Consider the following 14,024-nt stretch of genomic DNA (forward strand, 5'->3'; position numbering starts at 1 on the left):
AATAGTATTTGGTCATGCTGGTTTTGAAAAACATTGAAAAACAGTTCAAATATTTGTTTTGTCAGAGTAACTGATTATTTCCAAAATCAAACTCAATAAAATAAAGGCTGGTTTCACGCCACTGGAACTTTAAATTTCATGTCTTTGCAATTCACTCTCTCTTATCTCTATAATTCTAACTACCGAGGGCATACCTCTCTACCTTTCTCTAACAAGCCATGTTCTTTCATACTTCCAAGCCTTGACAACACATTGAGCAGAGTACTGGGAAACAAAAAGCTTTCTTTTTACTTTTTTTTTTTTTAACAAAGACATTCTTTAGCCTATACCTGACAGTCTATGAAAATGTATGAAAGATTGCAAAGGTCATGTGGTATCAGTCAAGCTCACTTACATGAATCTGAGAGTAAAATCTGTCTCTCCCAGAGAGAAGATATGTATACATGTTTTAACTATAAAATTTATAAATTAAAGAAGTTACACAATCCTGTCATCAAAAATTCAAGAGAGAAGGGGATAAGTACACTAAAAAAAGTACTTTATAATTGTTCCAGTTATGAGTTCAGACTCTACATATAAAAGTGCTATATATTAATAATTAGTTGTAGTAATAAAAACCTGTTTTATAAAATATAATTTAGAAAAATATTGAATATGCACCATCTCAAATAATCATGTAAATATCTGAATGAAGAAGCAAGATAGAAATCATATTATAACGAAAATGTCAGTACACTCACAGCAAGAATCTTATTCATTGTTATATCCGTTGCACCCAGATTACCTAGCATATAATGAGCTCTGAATAGTATTTATTAAATTAAAAAAGGTAAATCAATGTAATTTTCACTCTACTTTACAAGGACAGTAACTGAAGCTAGTTAAGAAAATCTCACTCAAAAATCTCACAACTGCTAATTGGAAAATTTGGGACTTGGGTTTATTTCTTCTTGACACAAGGGCTTAGAATACTCATTCCATTACATCACACTTCCCACACTTGCCCAAAAGTTAGAAGAAAATCAGAACACAAAAATGAAAAATCTCAAACCTATTCCTTTCTTCAATATTTTCTGTACTCCATATTACCAGTGTTAATTCTTAAACCAAACTCATCTTTGTACTCGTTAGAGCACAACATTATTTAGTTTTGTGCTTTCCTATACTACCACTATTGTTTCAACTGCAGCGAAGAGATAGGTATGGAGGCATATGGCTGTGCGTCTTCATTACAATGGCCTTCACATCAGTGGGATTCCAAGTTAAATAATGTATCAGTTTCTCAGATTGCTCAGGCAACTCCAGAGAACTGTGGGAGGTGAAAATTTCTGAATGATTCATTCTGGTATAGTTTACACTGAAGAAAAAGAGGAGGTTTAAGGTACCTCTCCTTCAGTCATGAGGCTTGTTTCTCTCTCTTTTCCCTACAACACATCCAACTAGTTCCTGACATGCCAGGACACAAACACCAACCAGAGCATGCCCAGAAGCTAATTTTTTTAGATTTAACTGCTAATAATGCTGACTAAACTGACTTTGATAAAACATTATCACTAACTTAAACTGGATCAAACTGCCTAGAATATTGAAGAGTGTATCTTTTAGAGATTTACTTGTAGGTCATGTTATTAAAGATGTGGAAACCATGTAAGCAAAAGTTAATTATGGCAGACCCGTCAACTAGTGTTTCCTATGATTGCATAGAATAACTAATAAACTGAGACATAAAAAATAAATATGATTATTTTTATTGTGTATAATTTTAAAGAGTGATTTATGAAACATTATACTAGTGGTCACATGAAAATTTCTGAGAAAAAAATTTCAAACACAACTTACCTAAATCAGAAGGTATCCTTGAAAATCATAAACATTACACATTAGATAAGCACATATAGCATAGGCAAAGGCAAGCACCTCAAAATAGTTTGGGCTATGTAGAGAAAGACTAAATGTCATTAAGTGTGAGGCGGAAAAACTTCTCTTAATGCTATGATAAAATCCTACCTGGAATGATGTACATTTGAGTATAAGCAAATAGTAAGAATCATACATGAATTATTACAAAAAAGAAAGATCTTATTTCTCTTGGGTTTTTTTTTTTTAATTTTTCATGTTTTAATTTAGATCACATCTACTGTTAACCTTGATTTTTACCAAGATTAAGTACCTCCCAAAGGTTATCGGCAAGTAATTAAAATTTCATGGGATGGTCAGGCTTAAACCAAATGCCAACTCTTCTGACTACATTCCATTACACAATATAATGGTATAGGGAGTCAACTGAGCTATAGACTCAATTTCTTGAATTTACTTTCAAGAAATTACATTAAAGAGGATACATGTCTTAGGATAATGCCCAAACTAACACTTTAAAAGCTACCTGCTTTAAAAGCTATTTGGAAGACAAACGGAAATAAAAACATGGCTCATTCATTCATTAAATAAACATTTATTTAATGTTCACTGAGCAAAACTCTATACTATTATGATTCCTGCCCCATGACAATCAAAATAAAAAAAGAAAAAATACAATGCAGTAAATACAAAATGACATGGTAAAACCACATACATAAAAAAACAGAGGTGTAAAGTAATGATAATAGGACTAAAATAATTAGGAAAGTCTTCCCTAGAGAGATCATGATTATATCAACTAATGACATTTTAATTGTAGGATGTACACAAAGACAAAAAGTAAAGTATTAAGCAAGAAATTCAGCAAATATATTTTTAGTGGAAGGCTAAGTTGAGGAACTAATAAGATAAATTTGGAAAAGACGGTAAACCTAATTGACAAATTGATTTTACATTTAAGAAAATAGGAAACAACATATTATACATACTTGGATAACAGAAGAGTAACATAAAGAAAATGCTAATTGGTTAAGGTATTTCTTTCATACCTAGATATAGGACAGACTATAATACCGAAAATAAAACCAGTGAAACTACTGCAGTTACTCAAAAGGTAAGGTGATCAAGGTCTGTGTGAGAATGGCTGAAGAAGTCTGTGCAGCCAGGTAACAGGCTGGGGTGTTATAGGAGGATAAGAAATACTAGTGTTTCTTTGGAGCCAAATTATCACAAAAATCAATTAAAAATTCCTGGCCTACTAGAAAACTTAAAGGCCCAGAAGTCTTCAGTGCAAAACAGATAAAAAATGTCCCACAGCTTTGGTTTCGATAGTACATATGAAGATACTGTTAATGAGGCATCGCACAACTGTCTTAGAACTGAATAAAAAAAATAAAGTTTATTCCATTAATCACTCCAAAATTGGTGAACTAGATTTTAAACCCAATTTGTTTCTATGCAGACAATAAAACTCAATAACAAATTCAAAAACATGCTTTAACATACTAATGCTGCACCTTTCTATCTCTGGTGGAAGAGCTCTATAATACTATTATTCTTAAGCAGAAATTAATCCTTATTAGTGAACAGGGGTCAAAAGGGTCTTAATATAAATTCTTGATGTAATCAGTAAAGGCATAATTACTCTTACTCGGGGATTGCATATTTCATCCACCCATTCAAAACAGACACTCTTGCCCCTGACTTAAGGAGGTTCAAACAGGTTATACCACTCATGTGGTCCTTAAATGTGGTAACCATTAATTGGCTATAAACAGAAGGCAGCTACACATGAAAGTCACAAATTGCTTTGTCACCTCACATTTTACCTTTGTTCTACTGAAAATAGGCCCCAACCTGCAGAATAATAAAAAGGAAGAAAAAAAAAATCAAACTAGCAAATTCATTCCGAAGAAAAAAAAACAAGTATTTAAAATTTCATGATGCTTTACAGCCACATATACGAATCACAGATTTGTCAGAGTTGCCTGTCACCACAAAAATGAAAAAGAACTCACACTGACTATAATTTATTAAATAAAAGCAATCACAAATCTTCAAGCTATTAATGATCAACAAATCACCAGCCACGTGACTGGGGGGAAAAGCTGCGATTCGGTTCTCACTAAAAGAGGGTGCCTACTAAAGAGACAATCAAAATGACTAAACAGATCTCTGTGCTGACTGATGCAGTTTCCATGTACTAAATAAAAAGGAAATGTCAAAAGCACACACATATGCAAAAGTCACAATCCAGAGACAAACCCAGCTACAAAATAAGTGTGACTGGGTAGTATTCAGAGAGGCAAAACTATAAATTCTAAGGTGTTTTCCATTTGAGAGAAATCTTAGGTGTTTTTTATACTACATTACCAGAGAAGCAAAATGAAATGCTACCGGAATCTGAAAAAGGGATGTTGAACAGAGTGTACACTGAATTCCCCTTTTAATAAAAAGAGGAGAGATTAAAAAAAAAAAATTCGAAATTTCCATAAGGCCAGATTTAAAAAGTAGAAATGGCGTTACCCACAGTCCCAGGTCTAGAACAGGGCTTTTTTGTACCAGGCAGAAGCCACCCACCACGCATTCCCTGACTCTTCACTGTGTCACTCCAGAAACCAAGAGGCCTTGATTTCCAGGTTGCTAATGTGATCCCAGGCTCCCAGCACACATTTCTGTCCAGGCTGGACCAGTGGGGCCACTTCTGTCCACGCAGCCTCCAAGAATTGCAACACCGAGAACCAGTACGCGGTGGGTGGCACAACCAGGCTGACAGGTCAGCCTACCTGCCACCTTCACAAAAACACCGGGAGCACACACGTTTTCTGCTACTACTTTCTTGAGCTTGGCTCTCTTGGAGAGGAGAAGACAAAAAGTACTGTAAACAAGTTACATCTTCTCTTGTCCCAAAACGGGATGCCGAGGTGCGGCGGTGGCAGCACCACGCTCCCATCCCACCGCTGGGCACACACTCCAGGGGGCGGCCCCCTGCACTCCGCCGGCGCCGAGGCGCGGAGGGCGCCCTGCAGGCCCCGGGCCCGCAGCGCTCGGCGGGCACCGTCTGGGGGCAGGCGGAGGGGCGACTCCTTGTTGAAGGGACCCGCAGAAAGGGCCCTGACCCGCGACCTAGAGAGGCCGGGGGCTGCCAGGTGGGCCTGCCGCTTACCTTGTTGAGGTGGGGGATTCGCGTCACGGCGTAGCCGCGTTGGTGGGTGTGGCGGCGGCGGGGGGCTTCCGGCTCCATGGCTGGCGCTCGGCAGGGCGGCGGGGTCGGCTGGAGTGTGGGGCACGCGCGGTACAGGCGGCAGATGCCTCTGGGGCGTCAGATCGTACTGCGGCGGCGGCGGCGGCGGCGGCCGCCCAGGGGAAGGGCCCCGGGCCGGGGGCGGGCGTGAGTGGCGAGAGGGGGTGGACGCGGCGGGAGGAGCCGGCAAGAAGTCGGTGTCTCCAGCAGGACAGCCTGTGAGAAACGCTGAGTCATGTCAGGAGATCCTCCGAGCCGGCTAGTGAGGAAGAGCGAGGCCCTGAAGGCGCCGCGGGTGCCTCGGGCGTCGCTCCCCCACCCCCTCACCATCACGCTTCTGATCACGACTGGACTGGCCCATCACTGGGTGGGACGTGCCTCAGTGAGGTGCACCGAGTGCGCTCCTTACTTACCCCCGACACACGTGGGGGGGAAGGCCAGGTCCCCCCACCTCGCAAGAGCCGAGCCCCTGGTAAAGGGGGGACCCTCAGCCAGAGAGAGCAGCGGCAGGGATGTGGGACCCAACTGCTGCTGAGTTGTTCCAGGGGTTATATGCATAAAACGAGGGGATCCAGGGGTTCTTTGCATAAAGCCACCCCTGACGGATGAGAATCAGACATCTCTCCCTTTCAAAGCACTCTATCCACACAGTCCTGGGTGCCAGCCATTGCCTGGGAGCAGGAGGCAGGAGAGCACCAACCTTGACCCACAAAGCCAGGCCCAGGTAGAACCGGGAGAAAGGCGAGAGAGGAGGGAGCGGCCGCGACATCGCATGAGTCATTCACTGTAAATGATCCATGGGAATTTTACTTTCATGCCACTAAAATAAAAGGCAAGTTGTGTTAGCATGCAAATGTGTTAGACCCAGTAAACAGTCACATTTACCTTGTATGTAATTTTCATAAGTTCTAGAACCCAAGATGTTTAAGAACCTCTCTCCCTGAATAATGAATAACTGGATCTTTAAGGGCTTCAATTCAGTTCCTTGGGTAAAATGACAGGGTCAGAATACATGATGTTACAGCGCTAAAATTCTGTCTTGATATTTATATTGAAAGTTTCAAGGAATGCAGGGACAGTCAGATCAGAGCCAAAAGAAGTATCTGACACAACAACAAATACTAATGATTTCTGCGCCCCAATTTCCTTTTCAGTTAATTAGGAATCCTAGTTTCTGCCCTATTCATCTCTACCTCATAATATTACAAAAGACAGTATTTGGGATTAATTATTTGTTGGCTTTATAGATCCACAAACTAGACACATATCCAATCAATGTCTTTATTTCTAATTATGTTCTTTTTCTTATAAAGATTTGTTACAGGAATTGTTTTTTGGCCACACTTATATCCAGAAGCTTCTTCAGTCTATCTAGAATCAGTTGTTTTATTGAGATAACGTTTTACTGGTATCACGGAGTCTTTTAAAAAAAATCCCCTGTATTTAAATGTTTTTCACTGTGAAGTCTATAATCCATAAATAATTAACTCTACAACATGTGAGAAGAGGGTATACTTTACAAAAGTCACTCTCTTAGATTAACTGAGGCACATTACAATTAGAGTGCTTTATATGAGACAAAAACAGTTTAACAGGCCTGAGAACCAAACAGAAGACAGTGAAGAAGAAACAAAGAATGGTAGTGCAACAGAAACTTATTATAATGCAGTTCTTATTACATAAATTTAGATATATTACTTGTCTATTCCTGCTTCTGTGATATTATATCTACATATAGAAACACTGCTGTAAATACAGGGAGTAGCCCAAGAAGAGTGTGTGAACTCTTCCTCCAAGGCATCATTACAAAGGCATTACAAAATCCTGCCAGTGCAAGTAAGGTTCACATCTCTCTTCCATGTGTTTATTTCTCTTATGAAGAGCTCCAGTCATTTTGAATGATAACAGTATAAGGCCTAGCTAGGGAGCCATCTTGTATATTCACGTGCAATTTCAAGAATACTGGGGAGAACTTATTTTTCCACGTAAATGTTAGCCAGAACATCAAAATTTGCAGTCCTTTTAAATCATTTATAAGGTTAGGTTTTATAAACAAAAAACATGGAGGAAAAACAAATGCATAGGAAAAAACTCTTGCTTCAATTTTCCTTGGAAGAAACTACAGTTGTACGGTCATTCGGCACACATTTGGTAATGTTAAGAATGGATGTTATTCACAAGCTAAGGGACTAGAAACCTATAGGTTTCTGTTACACAGGTGAGAACAGTAAACCTACAGTCAAAATCAAATTTTTCTTGCCCAAGTAAGGTCAGTGCACAATGAGCTCTAATCATACTAAAATATGATTATAGTACTCTGATCTAATGTCACTGAGATTTCAAGTACAGGCATACAACACATATTGTGGGTTCAGTTCCAGATCACTGGAATAAAGCAAGTATCACAATAAAGCAAGTCATAATCTTGGTGCTGGTGAAGAGTCCAATCTTCAATTTGCAAAGGAAAACAAACCAAAAAAAGCAACATCTGAGGCACAATAATGCTAAGTGCAATAAAACAAGGTATGCTTATACAGAAAATTCAGGAAACACCTAATAGCACGTACAGCATCTCAAATGTTTTACTTTCTTGAGAAAAAGGATAATCTAATAGAAAAAAATAGCTAAATGATGGTTTGTGATATTTAGTAAATGATCCTGTATTTCTTCACACAAAAAGCACATTATGTAAAATAACTTCTGGTTTTTATTTTTTTTAGTTGAAAATCTCAAAATGCCTGGTTCTTGGTGAGTTTCCTTTGAAGGAAAGACTTTGACCTTCTGGGGTTCTAAGTTGAGAATTCCAATGTTCAGTATATTAAAGAGGAGAAAGTCTACCAAAGTGTCCCGCCCTCAGAATTCAGAGTCAAATGTAGGTGGCTGAATCCCTGGGATGGCCAGCCCCAGAGTCATTGCCAACCAAGGAAAGAGTTGACTTTTTGCCTACATACTGAAGTAAGGATACAATTTGAATGAGTGCTAATATAGGGGAGGCAAAACTTTATCTCTACCCCATTTTAGGTTTTCAGCTGGGAATCTTTAACAAGAACACATTAACAAAAGAATAACTGTTTATTAACACACGCAATGCACATCACACTGGAGAAACCTAAAACAAAGAGTGATTCAAAACAGCAGCTTACAACTGCAATCTACAGAGCATCTTCCAAAAAGAACAATAAATTTATAGAGAAATGAGAGGACAAAGGAAAGCAGTTTTAGGCTTCCAAAGGCGGCAAACTGTGGGAAGGTAAATATATGGGAGGAAACTAATGGAGTAAGGTTTGTTTGCAGATTCCTCTGGTCCTCAAAGATACATATTTTGGGGTTACGTATCCTTCATTAGGCTCTACACCTGGCTCTATGGAATCCCTGAAGAATCAAACTATGAGTTATTGGCATTTGAATATTATAGTAATAGGTGAAATTGATATGTCATTTCATTAGAATATTTTAAAGAGATGTACCTTTATCTTACTCTATTCTATATAAGCAAAAGTTTATGCAAAACCTTCATCCTCTAAGGCAGCAGTTCTCAACCTGTGGGTCACGACCCCTTTGGGGGTCGAACGACCCTTTCACAGGGGTCGCCTAAGACCATCAAAAACAAAAAGATATTTACATTACGATTCATAACAGTAGCAAAATTACAGTTATAGAGTAGCAACGAAAATAATTTTATGGTTGGGGGTCATCACAACATGAGGAACTGTATTAAGGGGTCACGACATTAGGAAGGTTGAGAACCGCTGCTGTAAGGGATTCTAGAGCTCTATAAAGCACAATTTTTGAAGTAAGCTATATGACTCTTTATTAACACCTAAAAGCATTATCCCTATTATTAGGAATTATGTAATACAACCTCATTCATTCTTATTGTGTATTACAATCATTTTATATATATATATATATATATATATATATATTAGATTGTCAGAAAAGTCATGACGCATTTTTGCAATGAAAAAGAAAAAAAACAAACAAAAAAATATATATATATATTTATAGAAACTGCATGGTGATTAAGTAATTTTGGAATAAATCCATTGACTGTCACAACATGCAGAAACCATTTATATCTTAGCTGCACATTTATACCTGAACAAATTTTCATTAATCATACCAATAACTTTCAAATAATGTAATAAAAAATCTGGTTGCAGTATTTTATTTTGCTGAATTACATTTGGAAACATGAAGGTAGCTGTTTACTTATTTTAATACTAGTAAATTCTGGGTTCTATTTTATAGTACATGTATAGAAACTTAAAAGATCATAAAGTTCCATAAGGAGACATTATTTAATCTGTGTCACTGATGTGTATTTGCAAAAACAGTTGAACACTGAAAACGTTAAAATTTTCAAGATAGGACACTGGGAAAGGTTTATACTCTTCCACAATGAGGCTAGTGTACTTCTGCACAAGTCTTCTTAGTGACGTCAATTGACTAGAGGTAGGAGTTTATTTGTGAATTGCTTGATAGCCACCATTTCCTGGTGACATGCACTATGCATCATACCTTCATAGATTTTGAAGGTTATATTGGCTAGAATTTGCCAATGTTTTCAGCTTTTCAACAGCAAGAGAACCAACTATTAGAGGTACAAAAGTGTCGTAATCTCCATGGCACTGGAGAACAGTAATATCTATTAGCGCCACTGATGACCTTGTGGAATTGAAGTCACCAGTGGACTCTGGCAACTAAAAGCAGTGAAGCCTGTTAGCTTCTGCTGTGTGGTAAGAGCAGTGTATAAAGAAAAAACTCCTCTCTGAGAAAATCCTCCCAAAACCATTCTCTTTAAAGAAATACCATTCATCCCCTTTGTTGTTTCAAAGCTTTCACATTTTCTTCTGCCTGTTTAATTCCAAGTTCATCCTTTTGTGAATCTGGTGAAAGCCTAATAATATTAAACCAAGGAAGCACAGCCATGTTTACATTTAGTGTAACAGGCATAATTGACACATGCAGTTAGATATATTTGATATATGAACTTCCGATACCTGCAAAGGCGTCTGTATCTCCCCATCCAGGAAGGAAAATCATGATGGCAGGAAGCAGGGGCAGACATCGTATTGCCCTGTCAGAAGCGGAAAGGGGAGCGGAAGTGGGCCTCGGCCCTTCTAGAGAGCACAATTTAAAGATCAAGGATCTAGACCAGAGGTTTTCCATCTTTATCCCATAATAGAATCACCTGGAGAGCTTTAAAAAACACTTGACTGGGCCAAGACTTACGTGGTCTGGGTTGTAGCTTTAGCACCAGGATTTTGGCCGCAAAGTCCCCAGATGATTCTAATTTGCAGTCAAGAGTAAAAACCACTGGTCTAGAATAATGGTTCTCAAAATTTTGCTTGTATCAGAATCAGCTGAAGGGCTTTTTTAAAAGCAGGGCCCCACTCCCAGAGTCTCTGATTCAGTAAATCTAGTTGGAGCTCTATAATCTGCATTTCTAGCAAGTTCCCAGGTGATGCTTTTGATGATGGTCAAGTGATCACATTTTGAGAACAACTGGTTTAGAGCAATGCCATCCAACAGAAATATAATGTGAGTTGCATATATAATATAAAGTTTCCCAGGTAACCACATTTTTAAAAAAGTAAAAATAAACAGGTGAAATTAATTTTAATAATATATTTTATTTAACCAAATATATACAAAATATTATGTCAATATGTTATCAATATAAATATTATTAATGAAATGTTTTACTTTCTTTTTTCAAACTGTGTCTTTGAAATCTAATGTGTATTTTATACTTAAAGCACATCTCATTTTGGACACCAGATTTTTATCAGAAATACTTGTTCTGGTGCCGGCCGAGTGGCGCGTTGGTTAAGAGCTGGCTTGGGACGCCAGAGGGCCATGGTTCAGATCCCACATATGAGGGCCAGTGATACTGCCCTCTACAGCTAAGATGCTGCGCACAGCTTGACCTGGAGCTGAGCTGCCATGAGTTGCCGGTGATGGCGTAGGCTGCAGCCCCTGCTGCAGTGGGTTGCCCTGGGCTGCCATGTGTACCCAGCAGCCACCGTGAGCGGCCGTCCAGAAGCCAGCAAATGATCTGCCTCCCCCGGGAAGAGCACAATGATGGTGCCAACTTGGGCCAGTGAAGCAACGTCCTCCACAACTAGACTGAAGAACAAAAGGACAGCAACTTGTCTGTTCCCCTTCCCCCAATTCCCCAGCGCTGTTCCCATCCCCCAATTCCCCAATAAAAATCTTTAAAAAAAAAAAAAAACTTGTTCTGTACTTACATTTTATAAAACTTACAGTTAACATAGTTCCCAATTAGGTACAATTGGAATTTATATGCCCAAGTTGTTCCAAGCATACTTACATGTAAAAGTTTTCCAATAACTAAATTGAATATCTGTTTTATATTTAAATTAGAATCAAATAAAATTTAAAATTGAGTGCTGCATTTGTGCTGGACACATTTAAAGGGCTTAATAGCTACCTGTGGCCATGGGCTATTGAATTATAAAGCACGAATCTAACCCAGTGCACCAGACCCTTAATTAAATGTTTTAAGTGTTTGAATGTCAAATATACATACCTATATTTTTGTGATATTCACATAGGAGTTGTTATATTACTTTCAGAGTAATTCAAGTTATACTACCTTATTAGTCTTTCACTTATATAGCTATTTTAACTATAAATTCTATTCAGTATATTGGTTTCCTTTACAATGCACTAATTTTTTTTCCTTCTCAGTCAATGTAGTTGTTTCATTCCTCAAACTATTTTTTTATAAAGCTACAAGTTTAAGTTCATGAAGTCCCAATTAATACATGGCATATAGACTAAAACTCTAAAATAGTAAGACTGCATTTAAAACAAATCTCTGGAATTCAGATGTCTAAATAAGTATTGCTCTTCAAAAGAGTCATACTGCTTGAGAAATTTTGCACGTGCTTCCAACATTGCTGCCATTATTTGAAATGTTTTTTTCAGTTCTCATTTTGGAATTATTTATTATATTTCTATAGTACAATTGTTTAATAATATTATATTAATTTCACATCCACAGGTACCAGGAATTAGGACTTCAACATATATATTTTTGGGGGAGGCACAATTCAATACTAGTATGAAGTGTGGAATCAGACTGACTGTTTGAATCTTGTGCTACCACATTCTAGCTCTGTGACTTTGGAAAACTTAATCTCTCTGGGCCTCAGTTTCTCCATCTGAAAAATGGGGATAATTATAGTACCTGCCTTATAGAGTAGTTATGGGGATTAAACAAGGTGATATGTATTTATTTACTCAATAAAAATTTACTTATCACCTACTACATGCCAGGCCCCCCAATCTAGGTGCTAGAAAAACAGCAGTGAAAAATACACTGGAAATTACATTCCACTAAGACAGTGAACAAACTATACTACATCATATCATAGTGTACAATTGAGGGTGAGCAGAGTTTACCACCCTAAAATATACTTCTTTGGGATATTATTTTAAGCCGGTTATTTTTTTTTTAAATGAAAGATTCAGGAAAAGCCTTTGAACTTCCCACTAACTGCCTAAAAGTAATTTGGATAGAAGACCTGCTCCAGGAAGGGAGGTATCATCGTAGATAATTATAGTTTAATGTGAACTAGTGTGTGATAGGATGCAACCTAGTGAGGTCTATTTGATCAAAGTGCCTTCTGTGTCCCATTGTTAAAGATGGCCCAACAAACACTTATTTACCAAACATTTGTTTTTCATCTCCATGTGAATTGCCTTCCTGCCCTTTCAAATCCTAATCTACAACCACCCTCTCTCCTTAGCTCAAGATGGCATATAGGCCGATACTGCCCAAGGCATCCGTGGGCCCAAGATTTTTATGGAACCCACATGTACATCTGTAATAAATTTGGTAGTTTCTCCTATTAATCTGACTCATGTTAATTTGCATATTAGTCTAGCCAGAAGAACTTGGAAAGGTGGGAGGAAAATAACTTTTTCTCAGTAAAGGTAAAGTACTTAGAACAGTGCCTGTCACATGGTAAATACTCAACAAATGTTATCCTTTTCCTTCAAGTTCACCATCATTTTATAAAGCCATCTCATATTCCCTCACATAGTTATTTATCCCTTAATCTATTCAAAATGTTTACTGAACTTTTGCCATATGCTAAGCCACAGGGTAGGCACTAGTATACGGACATAGGCTTATGAGAAGAAACAGTCAATATACAAGTAAAGAAGTTGGTAATTACAAAATCTGAAATGTGAGAGAAATTAGTGTGCAATTCAATCAGTAACACGAAGACTTTTAAAATATTTATAATATTTTTAATTCTATTTTTTCATACTTGGGATGGTTTATATTTAAATACTTGAAAATATCTCTAAATGACAGAAGTTTTTTTCAGGTGTAACTACAGATAGCTTCAATAAGGCTTCATATGTTTATAGCAGATTTTTCCATACTGGGGATATTCCCAGAAATATTCCATCAACTTTGAAGGGGAAAGCATTCATTTAGACAAGTAATAGCTAATGTACTTGTCAAAGTGATATTAAAAGTGGTAGTTTAGAATATAGACTCTGGAGCCAGATTTCCTGGGCTCCTGTTCCAGCTTTGCCACCTCCAACTTGTGTCAGGAGATTACTAAATTAGGCTAGTTTCACAGACTGTTAACAGGAGCGGTGAAAAAATTATACATTACCAAGCAAAAGAATTTGGGACTATTCAAACCATGTAGTGATTTAACTGTGGTTAGAATGCCATATTAAAAGTATTAGTGGAGGGCCGGCCGAGTGGCACGATGGTTAAGAACTGGCTTGGGACTCCAGAGGGCCCCGGTTCAGATGCCACATATGAGGGCCAGTGACACTGCCCTCCACAGCTAAGATGCTGAACAACAGCTCAACCTGGAGCTGGGCTGCCATGAGTCGCCCGTGACGGCGTGGGCTGCAGCCCCTG

General features: G+C 38.1%; 1 protein-coding gene and 1 pseudogene across 1 annotated transcript in view; both read right to left on the minus strand.

The window, feature by feature from the left end:
- ME1 (malic enzyme 1) overlaps positions 1–5,623 on the minus strand; it is a 187,939-nt gene extending 182,316 nt beyond the window's left edge. The window contains exon 1 of the mRNA XM_019652469.1: positions 5,024–5,623. Within this exon, the coding sequence (XP_019508014.1) occupies positions 5,024–5,101 (78 nt within the window). The 5' untranslated portion in view covers positions 5,102–5,623. The remainder of the gene's footprint in view (positions 1–5,023) is intronic.
- A 3,754-nt stretch (positions 5,624–9,377) lies between these two features.
- LOC109388077 (acyl-protein thioesterase 1 pseudogene) lies at positions 9,378–10,104 on the minus strand (annotated as a pseudogene).
- Between the last annotated feature and the right edge of the window lie 3,920 nt (positions 10,105–14,024).

The sequence above is a fragment of the Hipposideros armiger genome, unplaced genomic scaffold, assembly GCF_001890085.2.
Source record: "Hipposideros armiger isolate ML-2016 unplaced genomic scaffold, ASM189008v1 scaffold_180, whole genome shotgun sequence".
NCBI classification, from domain to species: Eukaryota; Metazoa; Chordata; class Mammalia; order Chiroptera; family Hipposideridae; genus Hipposideros; species Hipposideros armiger.